This window comes from Dendrobium catenatum, unplaced genomic scaffold (genome assembly GCF_001605985.2).
Source record: "Dendrobium catenatum unplaced genomic scaffold, ASM160598v2 fragScaff_scaffold_669, whole genome shotgun sequence".
Taxonomy (NCBI): Eukaryota; Viridiplantae; Streptophyta; class Magnoliopsida; order Asparagales; family Orchidaceae; genus Dendrobium; species Dendrobium catenatum.
In genome coordinates, this window is record NW_021319131.1 from 592251 (window position 1) to 605287 (window position 13037).

At 35.9% G+C, this 13037-nt stretch overlaps 1 protein-coding gene and 1 long non-coding RNA gene across 3 annotated transcripts; both read left to right on the plus strand.

The window, feature by feature from the left end:
* Nucleotides 1-5355: 5355 nt before the first annotated feature.
* Nucleotides 5356-10436, plus strand: LOC110097710 (pentatricopeptide repeat-containing protein At4g28010). 2 transcript variants are annotated; one of them, XR_003701084.1, is made up of 2 exons: nucleotides 5356-8698; nucleotides 9983-10436. XR_003701084.1 is itself a non-coding variant. In XM_028695714.1 (1 exon), the coding sequence occupies exon 1, from the start codon at nucleotides 5407-5409 to the stop codon at nucleotides 7489-7491; it is 2085 nt and encodes a 694-aa protein (XP_028551547.1). In that variant the 5' UTR covers nucleotides 5356-5406; the 3' UTR covers nucleotides 7492-8974. The 2 variants fall into 2 exon arrangements, 1 of the variants encoding a protein (XP_028551547.1); XM_028695714.1 differs by lacking the exon at nucleotides 9983-10436 and having other exon boundaries at nucleotides 5356-8974.
* A 1157-nt stretch (nucleotides 10437-11593) lies between these two features.
* LOC110097720 lies at nucleotides 11594-12941 on the plus strand. Its single transcript, XR_002303237.2, has 3 exons — nucleotides 11594-12286; nucleotides 12439-12560; nucleotides 12801-12941. It is a non-coding gene; the product is annotated as an uncharacterized LOC110097720 (long non-coding RNA).
* Nucleotides 12942-13037: the final 96 nt, after the last annotated feature.

Below are 13037 nucleotides of genomic sequence, written 5' to 3' on the forward strand. Positions count from 1 at the left end.
GACATACCAAGGGAAAAATAATAGCCATAAATGGGGGATTCATCACAATCCACCAAAAAATATCCAAGCCGACAAAACAACCCCATTAATATAGCAACCGAAGACATTAAAGCAATAATCTAAGGCGAATTCCTCCATCCAAGCCAAAGCAGCAAAAGAAGGCCTACAAAAATTAGAATTCCCCAAAATTCATTGTGGGCAAGGAACATCCAAACAATAGAGAAAAACCAATAAAAAAAGGAATCCCAATCTCTATCCAAGATAGTCAGCAAAATGAAGCGAATAGAAATGGCCAAGCTAGGAGATAAGCTTTCGAATTTCAAAATAAATTTTCCAAGCAACAATCTTATAATGAAGGGCCTTCTTAAGTTTGAAACAAGTTGAAGTGGAGTTGTCATATTCATTCCCACACCATCTAGCATTTCTTTCTAGCCAAATGAAGTAAAGAGAACAAGAAACAAAAACAAAATAAAAGTTCTTAGGAAGAGTCCCAATATTTTCCCTTTCAGAAATAGAAGATAGCAACTAGAGAAAAGAAGGCTTAGGCATAAAATTTTGAGCCCACGGTATAAAGTGGCAAATATGAGAAAGGAGTGGGGGCATTCTAAGAAGAGGTGAGAAGGGGATTCATTGGACTCCAAGCACCATAACCAAAGATGATTAATATGGATATTCCTCTGAATTAAAAGCACATGAAGTTTTTAACCCACCAATAATAGCAAGCCAAGTAAAAATAACATATCTTAAAAAGAATTTTTTATGCCAAATCAAGAGATACCAAGGAACTTTAGCTTGTCCTGTATAAGACTAGCTTTGTTAATATTCATTCTCAAACCTTCTAGCATTTCTTTATCTTCAAATGAAATAAAGAGAATAATAAACATTAAGAAAATAAAAGACGGATTACAATTTGGAGTTAATGACTCCAGTAAAACATTAACAAAATCTAAATACATCATATTACATCCTCCAGCTGGCTTTCCATCTAATTCAAACATTTTGCCAAATCAAGAAGCCAAATTGGAGGTTTGAAATCAAACCATCTACTAGCCCATGGATTTTGCATGATATTCGTAATCTTTAGAAATCATAAGAGGCAGTGGCATACTCTATTTTGATGAATGCTCAAGCGATTGGATTAAGAGGCCAAGTGTCGGGGTCTATGTGACGCCCCAGGCATCCATAGTGAAAGGATTTGTCGACAGTCTTAATCAATAAATCCATTCCTGCTACCTTGCTCGGACCTGAAAATATCAACCACATATAATGAGCTTACAAAGCCCAGCAGGTCACCTAATACCTATAACTGAAATCAAAGCACGGCGATGCTATCAATATGCATGTCAATCTATCAATCTGAATCAGTCAATGGTCAATGAGTCTATGCAGTGGAAATCAAATCAGTAGTCGATGCAATCCGAAAATCAATAGTCAATAAAACCAGTCAATGCAGCGGCAGGCAAATCAATCATTTCAATTCAATCAATCAATATCCGTCAATCAAATCAATACGGTCAAATCAATGAAATCAGTCGAGAAAAGCAATACGGAACAATGAATCTATACGACAGTCAATACGGTACAGAAACAGTAGGCAGTAGTACGATGTCCATGTTCATGCTATCAATACAGTATCTATATCTATCAATGTCCATATCAATGCTCAGTAGTATCAATGTTCAGTAGTCAATCGATGAAATCAGTGAAATCGTACGATACAGTAAACCCGATCAAATCCGTAAAATCCGTAAATCAATACATTAAACATGCAATCAATACGATAATACTGAACAATGTATAATCAATGGTCATGTTGCTGTTGTAGAATTCATATTGCTGTTGTAGATATCAATACATTGGTTCTATGAAAAGAGTCGTCACTCTATTGCCCGTCGGCCGCCCGTCGGCATATAATCTCCTTATGACTCCCATCGTTATATCCATGATCCATGATCTATGATTTAAAGGAAAGCCCGTCGGCCCACCATCCTGTACAGGTATCATCTCCAACCAATGTTCAACCAGGTTATACATGTTTCAGTATCAATAAGCAATCAATAATCAATATTAGAGCAATCATATCAATAATCATAGGCATATCGATTCAATCTATCAATTTCAGTCAAATCAGGAATCATACAAAAATCGGGCAGAGTAACAGTAGTCTATCGAATTTACACAAAAATCCTGCAAAAAGACAAATTCTGAATTTCTCCAAATTACAACAGAATAACCACGGCATCAATGCAAGACTATCAATCTATAGAATCCAAATCAAATCAAGTCCTGATAATTTTCTATTCAATTAAAATCGCGTAGAATCAATTCCGACCGATAAAATCATCGTAGAAAATAGTCAAATCGTGTACAATATTCATATCTATAACATACTAAAAGTTGTGCGGTGAAAGTCGTGTCAATACAAAATCAGGTCAAAAGTTCGACTACAAAAACACAAAACAGTGCACAACTCGATCAAAATACAAAATCTTCGAAAACAGAAATAGGGTTCGGAGTCCTTACAGCGAGACAAACAAATCTTCTAACAGCGTCGTCGGACGAAAAGCGCTCCACGGGCTCCAAAACCAAGCTTCCTCTTCTCTTTCCTTCTCTTTCTCTCTCCTGCCTTTTCTCTCTCTCCAAAATGAATCCAAAATATCTAAAATCCGATATTTATTAACACTGATCGTCCTGGACGATCCAAATTTCGTCCTGGTACGATGGGTTCTCTGGACAAATTTCGTACAGACGAAATCCAAATTCCCTAAAGTCTCCATTCCTCTCTCTCATTTGTTCGCCCCAGGAAGCCCTAGTTGAGCCTGACACCAACCAGAAAGTTGACCTCCTGCCCTTGCCGACCCTACCAACCAACCTTCTCTACTCATAATTTTGCTTCATCCCCATTCTCTTTTCCTTCTTCTTCTCTATTTCCTATTATTCTCCTCCATCTTTCTACACCTTCCCCTTCACTTTTATCATTCTCTTTCTCTCCTTCTTTCTTCTTTCTTCCCCTTCTTCTTTTTCCTCTTATTTTCTTCTTCTTCTTTCTCTTCTTCCTATTATTCTTCCATACTTCCCTCTTTTTCTGATTTCCTTCACCTTCTTCTTCTTTTTCTTGCCTTTCCTTAGTGAATAAAGTTGTTATATGTTTAGGTGATATATAATGTGCATTGTGGTATCTTTGAAGTTCCAATCATTTCTTTATAAGACTATTATAGATGCATATTTATTGTAGTTAACTTTGTTATAGAAGGAACTTGACTATTTATATTATTGTAGCATTTTTCTTTATCATGATGTTATGACTTTTATTTAATATCAATGATTATTGACCTCATTTCTATATGAGGTCATCAGGATCCATCCAGACTCCTATCTATTGATATGATGGTTAAAAATTATCCAGTTGCCAATCAATATGGACTTCAATCATCAAAACTTCAATCCAGACTTCAATCAAGCTTCAATCAGACTTCATTCAGTCTTCAATCAAACATAAATCAAACTTCAATCAATTTTAATTATCAAGTTGATATTAGTTTATGATCACTTAAAGCTACAACCCTACACTGTAGCCAGGTAACTCAGTACACTCCCCAACTCAATACACTGGCATCTAGTGATCACCACTTGATTTTCCTATTCAATCATTAAAACTCATCTAATTGATTATCATTTATGTGGGTAATTTATATTTTTGTTATAAAAAATGAGAATAATTTTATTTTGGTAAAACTTTTAGCTCGTAATTTTTTATATGTTATAGAGATTGATATTATAAATATTTTGAGTATATTATGAAATTTTTTTAAGGGATGATTTTGAAAAAAATTGTAATTTTTACCTAATCAAAAATTTATTTTGACATTTTAAATAGTGCCTCAATTCACTTAAAGCTTTAGAATGACATTTTATGCAATCTCTGATAATTTGATTATGTTTTAAAATTATGAATTTTTGCTCAGTAATATTTCTGTTGTCTACTATGAGGACATTTTAATAATTTTTTGAATTTTGTCCAATTTTGCTTTAATTAATGAAATACATTAAAAAAGTGAAAGCAATGTGATGTATTGTGATGTGATGTCGGGGCCAAATATGAAAGAAATATTATGGTTGACATAAGTGCTAATATTCATGAAATTTATCATAGATTTTTTCTGCCAAATATGAGAATTAGAAAAATAACGAGTTTATGAATATGTGGGGTTCATAGGACACATCACTTTATAGAAGTTCATGGCTTTATGATTTATTTTATTTTATTACAAGTAGAGGGAATGTCCATAGTCAAGGGATTCATCAACACATTTTTCACCTTCATTCATTAACGAAGGGTCATTTATTCCCTCCTCCTATATTTATACGCCAACACACACAAATATGCACGTAATGTTAGTAGAATTATCATCATAGCGCAAACACATCCCTCGCATATTTCTATGATTCACACAAGTGTTTACCTCTAAAATTTTATGGAGGGACTTAACCCATAATTAATATGTAATTGGGTCATTAAAGTAGGTAAGTACCAAAGGTTTTAGTTTACCCATTATAAATTTAATTGATATGAAGCTCAAATGACCAATCATGACCCTAGTTGGGGATATATGTAGCTTAATTAAGTCAATTATATGTCAATATATCTAGCATGTTCCAAATTAGCACAATTCCAAATTTATTAGAGCATTTTAAGCCCTATTGTCACTTCCATTAATCATGCTTATATGAGTCGCATATAATATTTCATGTCATAGGAAAGATATTCTAAGGTTGCCCAAATTTATTGGATGCCTCGCCTTTCTCAAGAGCTTGAAATGCCAATGTATGAACGGATGATACTCCAATTCTCATTATCTGCCTTTATCTTTGTCATTCATTTGCTTGATCCTCTCAATAGCTTGCTCAAATTCTTGCTCTCTATCTCTCACAAATCTTAGTTGGCATGCACCTCGCCGCCCGTTCTCTATCTCATAGTCGCTCTTTTCCCTGTTTTGTCTCTTATTCGACTACTTTTTGAATATAGAGTCATTCAAATAATCTTAGTAGTTCATTGTTTTATTTTTAAAACAAGCTATTATTGAGGTAGCAACTTAGAAATAAATATCATCATTACACGAAAAAAAGTATTACATTACCCTCATCCATATTATAAAGCATTTTATTGCAAATAAATAAAATTAAATTATTCTTAATTGAACAAATAATAATGAATAAATTGAAAAGTAGTTAGAAAAAGATAGGCTTGATATAGAAAAGAGTAATTATATGCATATTAGAAAAATATATTGATATTACATATGTTTCAAAAGTAAAATTTAATACATGAACAAATAATATGATTTGATATGCACAACTTCATTGTATTTTCATGCTATTTTTCTCAGATGTTCTCCCAAAACCCTCATGGCGCAGCTGAAGCCCGCTGCTTCACCCACCCGCTCTGTCACCTCTCTCATATCGTGTTTTTCCCGCGCCGAAAAAACCAAATTCCGGCCTCTGCGTGCGGCCGCAATTAACCCCTTAGCCTCCTCCTGCAACTCCCGCGTTCATTCCCTCCTCAGTGCTGGCGACCCCGCCACCGCCATATCGGCTTACAAGGACTTCATCATCACCGGAATCACCCCTCTCTACCCAACTCTTACCTCTCTCATTCATTGCTTCTCCCTCACAAAAAACCCTAAACTCTCTTTCTCCACCGCAGGTCTCATCCTCAAATCCGGCCATCCCGTTGATACCCTTCTTCTCAATCTCCTTATCAAAGCTCTGTGCCAAAGCCACCAGCTTGATGAAGCCATTGAGTTTTTTCGACAAGTTGCTCGGCGGTGGATCTTTCCTGATGTTATTACTTACAATACTCTCATCCATGGGTTAATGAAGGAGAAGAGGATGGAGAGGGCGATGGAACTGTGGGATGATATGGCTGAAGGAGACTTCCAGCCGAATTTGGTGAGTTATACTATTTTAATTGATGGTTTTTGTAAGAATGGTAGAGTGGATGAGGCCAGTGGGTTGTTGAATGAAATGAGAAATAAAGGCGTGGATGCAGATGTGGTGGTGTATAGCGCTCTAATTAGCGGTTTGTGTGATGCGGGTAGAGTCGATAGAGGATTGGAGCTCTTCAAAGAGATGAGTGAGAGGGGCATTTCACCAAATGTGGTTACTTTTAGTTGTTTGATTAATGCTCTGCAGAAGGCTGGGAGGTGGGCAGGAGTCAGGGAATTGCTGAATGACATGGTGGAGCAAGGTATAAAACCTGAGGTTTTTACATATACTGGATTAATTGATGGGCTTTGTAAGGTGGGGAAGGAAAAAGAAGCCATGAAGATGTTTGATCTAATGGTGGAGAAGGGGGTGGAGCCGAGCACAGTGACCTATAATGTATTGATTAATCATTTATGCAAAGAAGGAATGATTGATGATGCTCTTGCATTCATGGAGAATATGAGTGAAAGGGGTAATGTACCAGATGTTGTGACATATAACACTTTAATTCTAGGTCTTTGTGAGGCAAACAAGATGAGGGAGGCAATTAAAATGCTCGATGAAATGCTAGAGGGGAAGCATGGCGTTGAGCCCGATGTTTTGACTTTCAACACAATTATGCATTGGTTATGTAAGAGAGGAGGGGTTTCTCGGGCGTTGGAGCTTCAGAAGATGATGGTAGAAAGGGGGTATGATTGCAATTTGATGACTTATAATGTGTTGATTGGTGGACTCATCAAAATTCGTAAGTTTAATGCAGCAATGGAGCTAAAGAAGGAGATGGCTGGTAAGGGATTGAGGCCAAACTCCTTTACATATAGTATAATGATAAATGAGCTGAGCAAATTGGGAAAAGTTGATGATGCCGAGAGGCTTCTGAGGGAAATGGGAGACCATGGACTTTCACCTAGTTTGCTTGATTATAATACATTGATGGCGTCGATGTCCAAAGAAGGTATGAAGGAGAGAGTGATGAGATTATTCAGTGACATGAGTGAGAAATTAACACCTGATGTGGTATCTTTTAACACTTTGATTGATGCTGCTGGCAGACTTGGGGATTTTGAAACCGTGAAACTATTGCTTTCAGCTATGTTTCGGAGAGGTTTAAGCCCTGACCGCATTACGTATTCTACAATAATAAATAGATTTGTAAAGTCAGGAAAGCTGGAGGAAGCTAAGAAGCTATTTGAGGAAATGATTAGTAGTGGGCTGTCATCTGATGTTGTTGTATATCATGCTCTACTTAATGGTTTCAGAGAGAAGGGTGAAATGGGAGAAGTCATTAACTTACTCCATCAGATGGCGAGCAATGACATTTCTCTCGATGTAAAAATGGTTCAAACTTTACTGGATTGCTTGGGGTCTGGAATGGAAGATCATGAGCTTCTAAAAGAGTTGCATAAGTTCAGTAGAAGATCATCAAAGGCCCCATTTTCAGTTAACAAGCTGACTAAAATACTCCAGAAGTCATCTTCAAAGTTGCAGTTAAGTGCTGCTTGTTGATTGGTGATAGTTTTATTTAGAGTCTCTATTACCGGAACTCCTAAATATTTGGGCATGCTAGTTTTAGTGGAAGAGCTTCAGCAAATTTTCTACAAGTTGTAAACTCACAAGCACAATGAATTCTAGTTGGATTTGCTCTTTCTATGGCTATGTTTTCAATTCTGTCTTCACGTGTATGTGCCATACATTGTTTGGTATTTATTGGGGTACCATAGTATGTTATTTTGGTGGTCTAATATATGCAAGGCAGTTTTTTAGAAGATGTTTTTTGCAGTTTCTTAACGAGCTAATCTTCTTGCTAAGCTGGTTGGTAAAGTTCTTATTAACAATTCAAATGTCGGTTGTATCTTGATGAGCCTTTTGTGTGTCCTTCAATGTCATCTCCCAAGGAGTGTAATTGCAGTGGATAACAACTAAAAGCTAGTCAGAAAAGGTTGCAGATAGAGATGCGAAAAGCAAGTGTTTTCAAATTACATTGATGCTTCAGACTTTCCTCATTCCATTTCTGAAGTTCTTATATTGGTGGTACCGGCCGCTGAACCTTTGTTTTACTGAGCTATTCCTGCAAAAAAAAAAAGTTTTTTTTTTTTCATCAAACTCACTTGGCTTATTGCTGAAAGCTTTAAAATTGAGGTGGTAAGAAGATTGATTCATTATAATCTTGTAGAATGCATTAACAACCTCAGGATTCTTATCGTTGTTTTTGGGAGCTTAATGTTTGTCCTGAAGTTCAATGCTTTTTCTGAAAGTTCTTGAATGCCTGGCTTCCTTACTGCAGCATATTCCAACATCAAGAATTATCACTAGCTTGTTGCGGCATATCTGGAATGGAACCTTTACGACACCAAAAGGGGCTTAGTTTTTAGGGAATTACTCTTCCTTCTACCACATTATTAGGTCAACGCACTGCTTACTGAAGAAACAATTATGATTGTGTGTCAGCTCACTTGGGAACCTGATTTCTAAAGATGAATATTGATGGCTCAGCTAAGCTAAAATGGTTTCAGCTCTTTCCAAGCCTCTATTTAGTACATGTGAACATGCAAGTGTTTCTAGCAGCATGGGATGACCTTTCAAGAGAAAAAAAATTTTTGGTAGTTCAGGTAACTTGGGTGCAAGAAATTCTTCCTATGTGATGACCAAAAGGATCTTGCAAGATAATGCTGAATGTTACTTCCCCTGAAGAGATGCTTACTAGCTAGTTCTGGTATGTTTGTATTTGCTTCAAGTACAGTTCTTCAGCATCTTCATGCTGTGTTCGAGAAAGTCTTCAAGGAATCTGCACTTTTATTACTTGCAAATTTTCTTATCAAGGTTTTTCCCTTTTGTTGTGTGTGCAGTCATTGTTACAAACCATGAGTTTCCTGATAGGCCATTCTTATATGCATGCATTCCCTGTGCATGAACATTGTAATATTGCATCTGCTCTTTATCAGATTGATTTTAGTGTTATTGCTTATTTTATGATCTTATTATTTAAAAACTGCATTCACTGTTTCAACAATATTTTAAATCTTCCTTTTGTTGGTATCTTCTCTGGGGACACACATATATGAGCACCGGCTGTCTTTATGAGCTATTATGTCCATTCAGAATGTCTTAATGTGGTTTCTTCAATGAAACTGTTATGCCGGCCCTGGTCCAACCTGGACCGGTTTTATTTTACAGGAGGCGGATCCATAGGGGGGCGGAACTAGGAAAGAGAGAGAGAAGGGACGACTGGAGAGATGGGGCCCACAACTCAATTAAACATGGCTTTGGGATGGAAAATTTGAATTAAGGGTTGTTTAGGGAATTTGCTATGGTCTCTTTGTTTTAATTAGTTCTCTTGGGAGGATTAGGGTTATCATCTTGAATTTGAATCTGAATTTGGGATCTCATGTGTGGTGCTTGGGCTCTAAGCTTTGGCTAGAGAATTGGAGAGTTGGTTCTTCCTCTCGAATTGAAGATCCATGTATCTTGTGCTGTTTTTCTTCTTCTACTAGTGAATTTCAAGTGTTTTCTCTCAGATTTCCTATAATTTTTTTTGGGAAAAACTACTATTTACTGCAGATTTTTTTGCTTTTTTTTCCATTATTTTGAGCTTTTTTCTATTAGAAACCCAACTCCTTTTTTGAATCTTGCTAATTTCCTTCACTTCAATGCTCGATTAATGATAACCAGAAATTTGGCACTTGTCATGTTATTTTCTGGAATCAGATCAACGCTCATCCTCTTACTTCAGACCATCCATGGCATCTATATATTATATAATAGAGAATAGAGAAATGGGCTTTACGGGTTTTCAGTGGTAAATGTTGCCAATTATTCTTTTGTTTGGGTATGAAGGATCCCTTCCCCAACATCTTTTTACCCATCTGTACTATGGAGAGCCTGGTTTTATGTTACACTGAGCTAGGATTATAATGTCTCCATGGACACCTGTACACCGTATGATTAGGGTTGCGTTTTTCATGGATATGTATATATGACCTGCTTTTTGGCACTGCAGGTCTAGAGAAGTTGGAGGCTATGGAGAATCTATTTAAGGTACCAAAAACCAAGGGAAGCTCTCCCATTTGTTCGATAGGACCAGTTTGTGAGGACTCCAAATATGGCTCGATAGCCCTTAGCAAAGCTCATGGTGCAAATTCATGGAGCTTCAACTCACCTATTTTGTAGTTAACTTATCTTAGCTTATTATGAATGGAGCGTGATTTGGGTAACCAAGATATAATTGTTGCTTCTAAGTTTCCTGGAAGCATCTGAGACTATAGATCTTTTTTTTTCAAGAAGAATTCAGCGTGGGTACTTAGAATCTTATCAAATAAATTTTGCAAGTGTTGCAGAGACGAGGATGCTCAGGTATATGAGTGGCTTTGCTCTTGGAGATATGATACGAAATAAGCTGCAAAAAGATCAGAGTAGCTCCTGTGGAAGATAAGATTAGATAGAGTTGCCTTATATGGTTTGGTCACATAAAACGACTGCCTTCTGATGACCCTATTAGAAAAGTAGATGTATTAGATTTAGCTTATGTTAAGAAAGGTGGAGGTAGACTTAAAAAGACTTGGTTTAAAAATATTAGAAATGATCTTTCGTTATTAAATTTAAATGAGAAATAGACTCTTAACATAACACAATGCAGAAAAAAGATTTATATAGTTGACCTTATGCAGTTGGATAAAGATTTGGTATTGTTGTTGTTGTAAGAGTAGAGCATGATTCGTGCAAATAAAATAAATGCTAAACCCATTTTAGACGCCCAACAAAAAGCAAGGCCAACTCCTATTGTTAGTTTATCTCTAAGGATTCATTTTAGATATCATTTTTATTGTTTTATAAAGCAGTTTTTTCGGTATAATTTTCTTTTGAAATTTAAAATTTTGAGCCTGAAAGTTGTTTTAGATAATAATAAGAAAGCTGTCTAAAACGAAGTCTAAGCGTGGTGTGGGAGAACGAAGCCTATAACTAATCCCAACACACTTATGGTTTGTGCCTCACAAACCATAAGTTGACCACCCTATGAATTTAGCATAATCTGAGTAATCAAAGCTTATTTGAACAACGTTTATTCCCATAATGAAAAATATATATCTTATTAACCCTTCTCCATATCACACGAACTTAATATGAATTAAGAATCACTTGCAAGAAGTATCTCCTCATCACTCAGTGGATTCTAAGGCCTCGTTTGTAGCGGCTTATTTTTTGTGTTTTTAAGCTGTTGTTTGAATGTAAAACTATTTTTCACGGAACTGTATTTTTGCATTATTTTTAGAAGCTTTTAATATTGACTTTTCCGTTATAAAACTTCATTCTCTCAATCAAAATTTTGAAAACTATCTTCTTCTAAAAAGGCACCGGTAACCAAATGAAGCCTAAACTCTCCCTACCTTTCACTTAAAGCTTCATTTGGGACAATTACCCCATGGCGTTGCAAACTCTTGCATATCTTATCAATAAATTATTTTTTAATCTCTTATCAAAATAATATTTAAATTATGAATAATTAATCAAAATTTATATTTATACTTTAAAAAATTAGTGATAATAAAAAATATTATCTCCAACTAATGAGTCATAGATCTTTTTATAGATAAATAGAATAAAAAATCTCACCAAATGCCCGAAATAACCCGGAGCGTGTTCTCAGGTCGACCACGAAACCTTCGTCTTCTTCAAATGGCAAGACAAAAAAATTGTCGTTGTTTTTTTAGCTCCTTCCATCCGGACTCCCGAACAAGACAGGCTGCCCAAATTCTGAAATCTCGCTCAATTCATAATAAAAAGCCCGAACAAAACATTCTGCTCCCGATCGATTCAGGTTTCATCCTTTCGGCATTTTCCGCGTAACCTCCTAGCTGAAATCGAATTTCGTACCTCTTGCTCCTTCGTTGTTCTTCGACTTCGCTCCTTCAACGACGTTCCCTTTCTGTCACGAAAATTTAGGGTTTATCGGAATCAACGACGGTAGATAGCTCGCTCTGCAAGGTAACTTTCTTCCTTTCTTCTTCTGCTCATTCCGCCTTGAGATTTACGGGCACAAATCTCGTTTGCCAAGATTTTGCAAAATTCGGCATTTTCCTCTCTGTCACGGCTGTTGTGTCGTGGAAAGTCCACGGGCCATGTCTCAGAAATGTGAATACAGTAATGTATTTTAATCTTTGCGGATTCGCTTGAGGCTGAGACACGCTTGTGGAACCTATGACAGCTTGAAACTGAATATTACCTGGCCGCATCTTCACAGTAATTCATAGCCTCATGGAAGGTTAACAGAACGTGGCTTACATTACAGCAGCTCCTTTTTTTCCAGGTATATAATGTTAGCTTTCTAAAACAATTTTTGAATACAAATATTTAGGCTTAATCAAAATCATTCTTCTGCTCATTTCGCTTAAGAAAATGAAAATAAGAAATTTCATATTAGTTACATTTTTCATGTAATAGTTTTACTTGATATTTCAGAATCAATACTTCGTACTCCCGCTTGGCTGCTCGTTCACAAGAGGCGTTCTTCTTTGTATTTCAAGTGGTTCAACTTATTTCTTCCGATCATCAGCAACGTCAAGCTTCTTCCATTGTTTCAGGTGATTCGCTTACCCTATTTTATTCGATTGCTTATTCTATATGAAGTGGTTCAACTGAAACTTTTTTTCTTCCCTTACAAAAAATTACAACTGTTACTAATTATTAGGCACAATTTGATACAATATATATGATTTATAAATAATAAATATTAACCTATAATTAGAAGTTTTGCAAATCAATAAAATTCTTTTGTTCGTATAAATAATACAACTATCTTAAATTTTTTTTTAAACATGTAGATGGGAACTCAAAAAGAAGGATGTGCACCTGCATCATGGGACTTAGATATGACTTTAACATATTGTGATATATGTATAAGAGAAATTGAACTGGGAAATAGACCAACCACGCATTTTACTAAAGAAGGTTGGAAAAATCTAAAGTTTGTGTTTAGCTTTGTTCATTAATTTAGAAAGTTGAATATCAATGTAAAATTTAAGCTCCTTTTATTTATGTTTGGATGGGTATATATATAA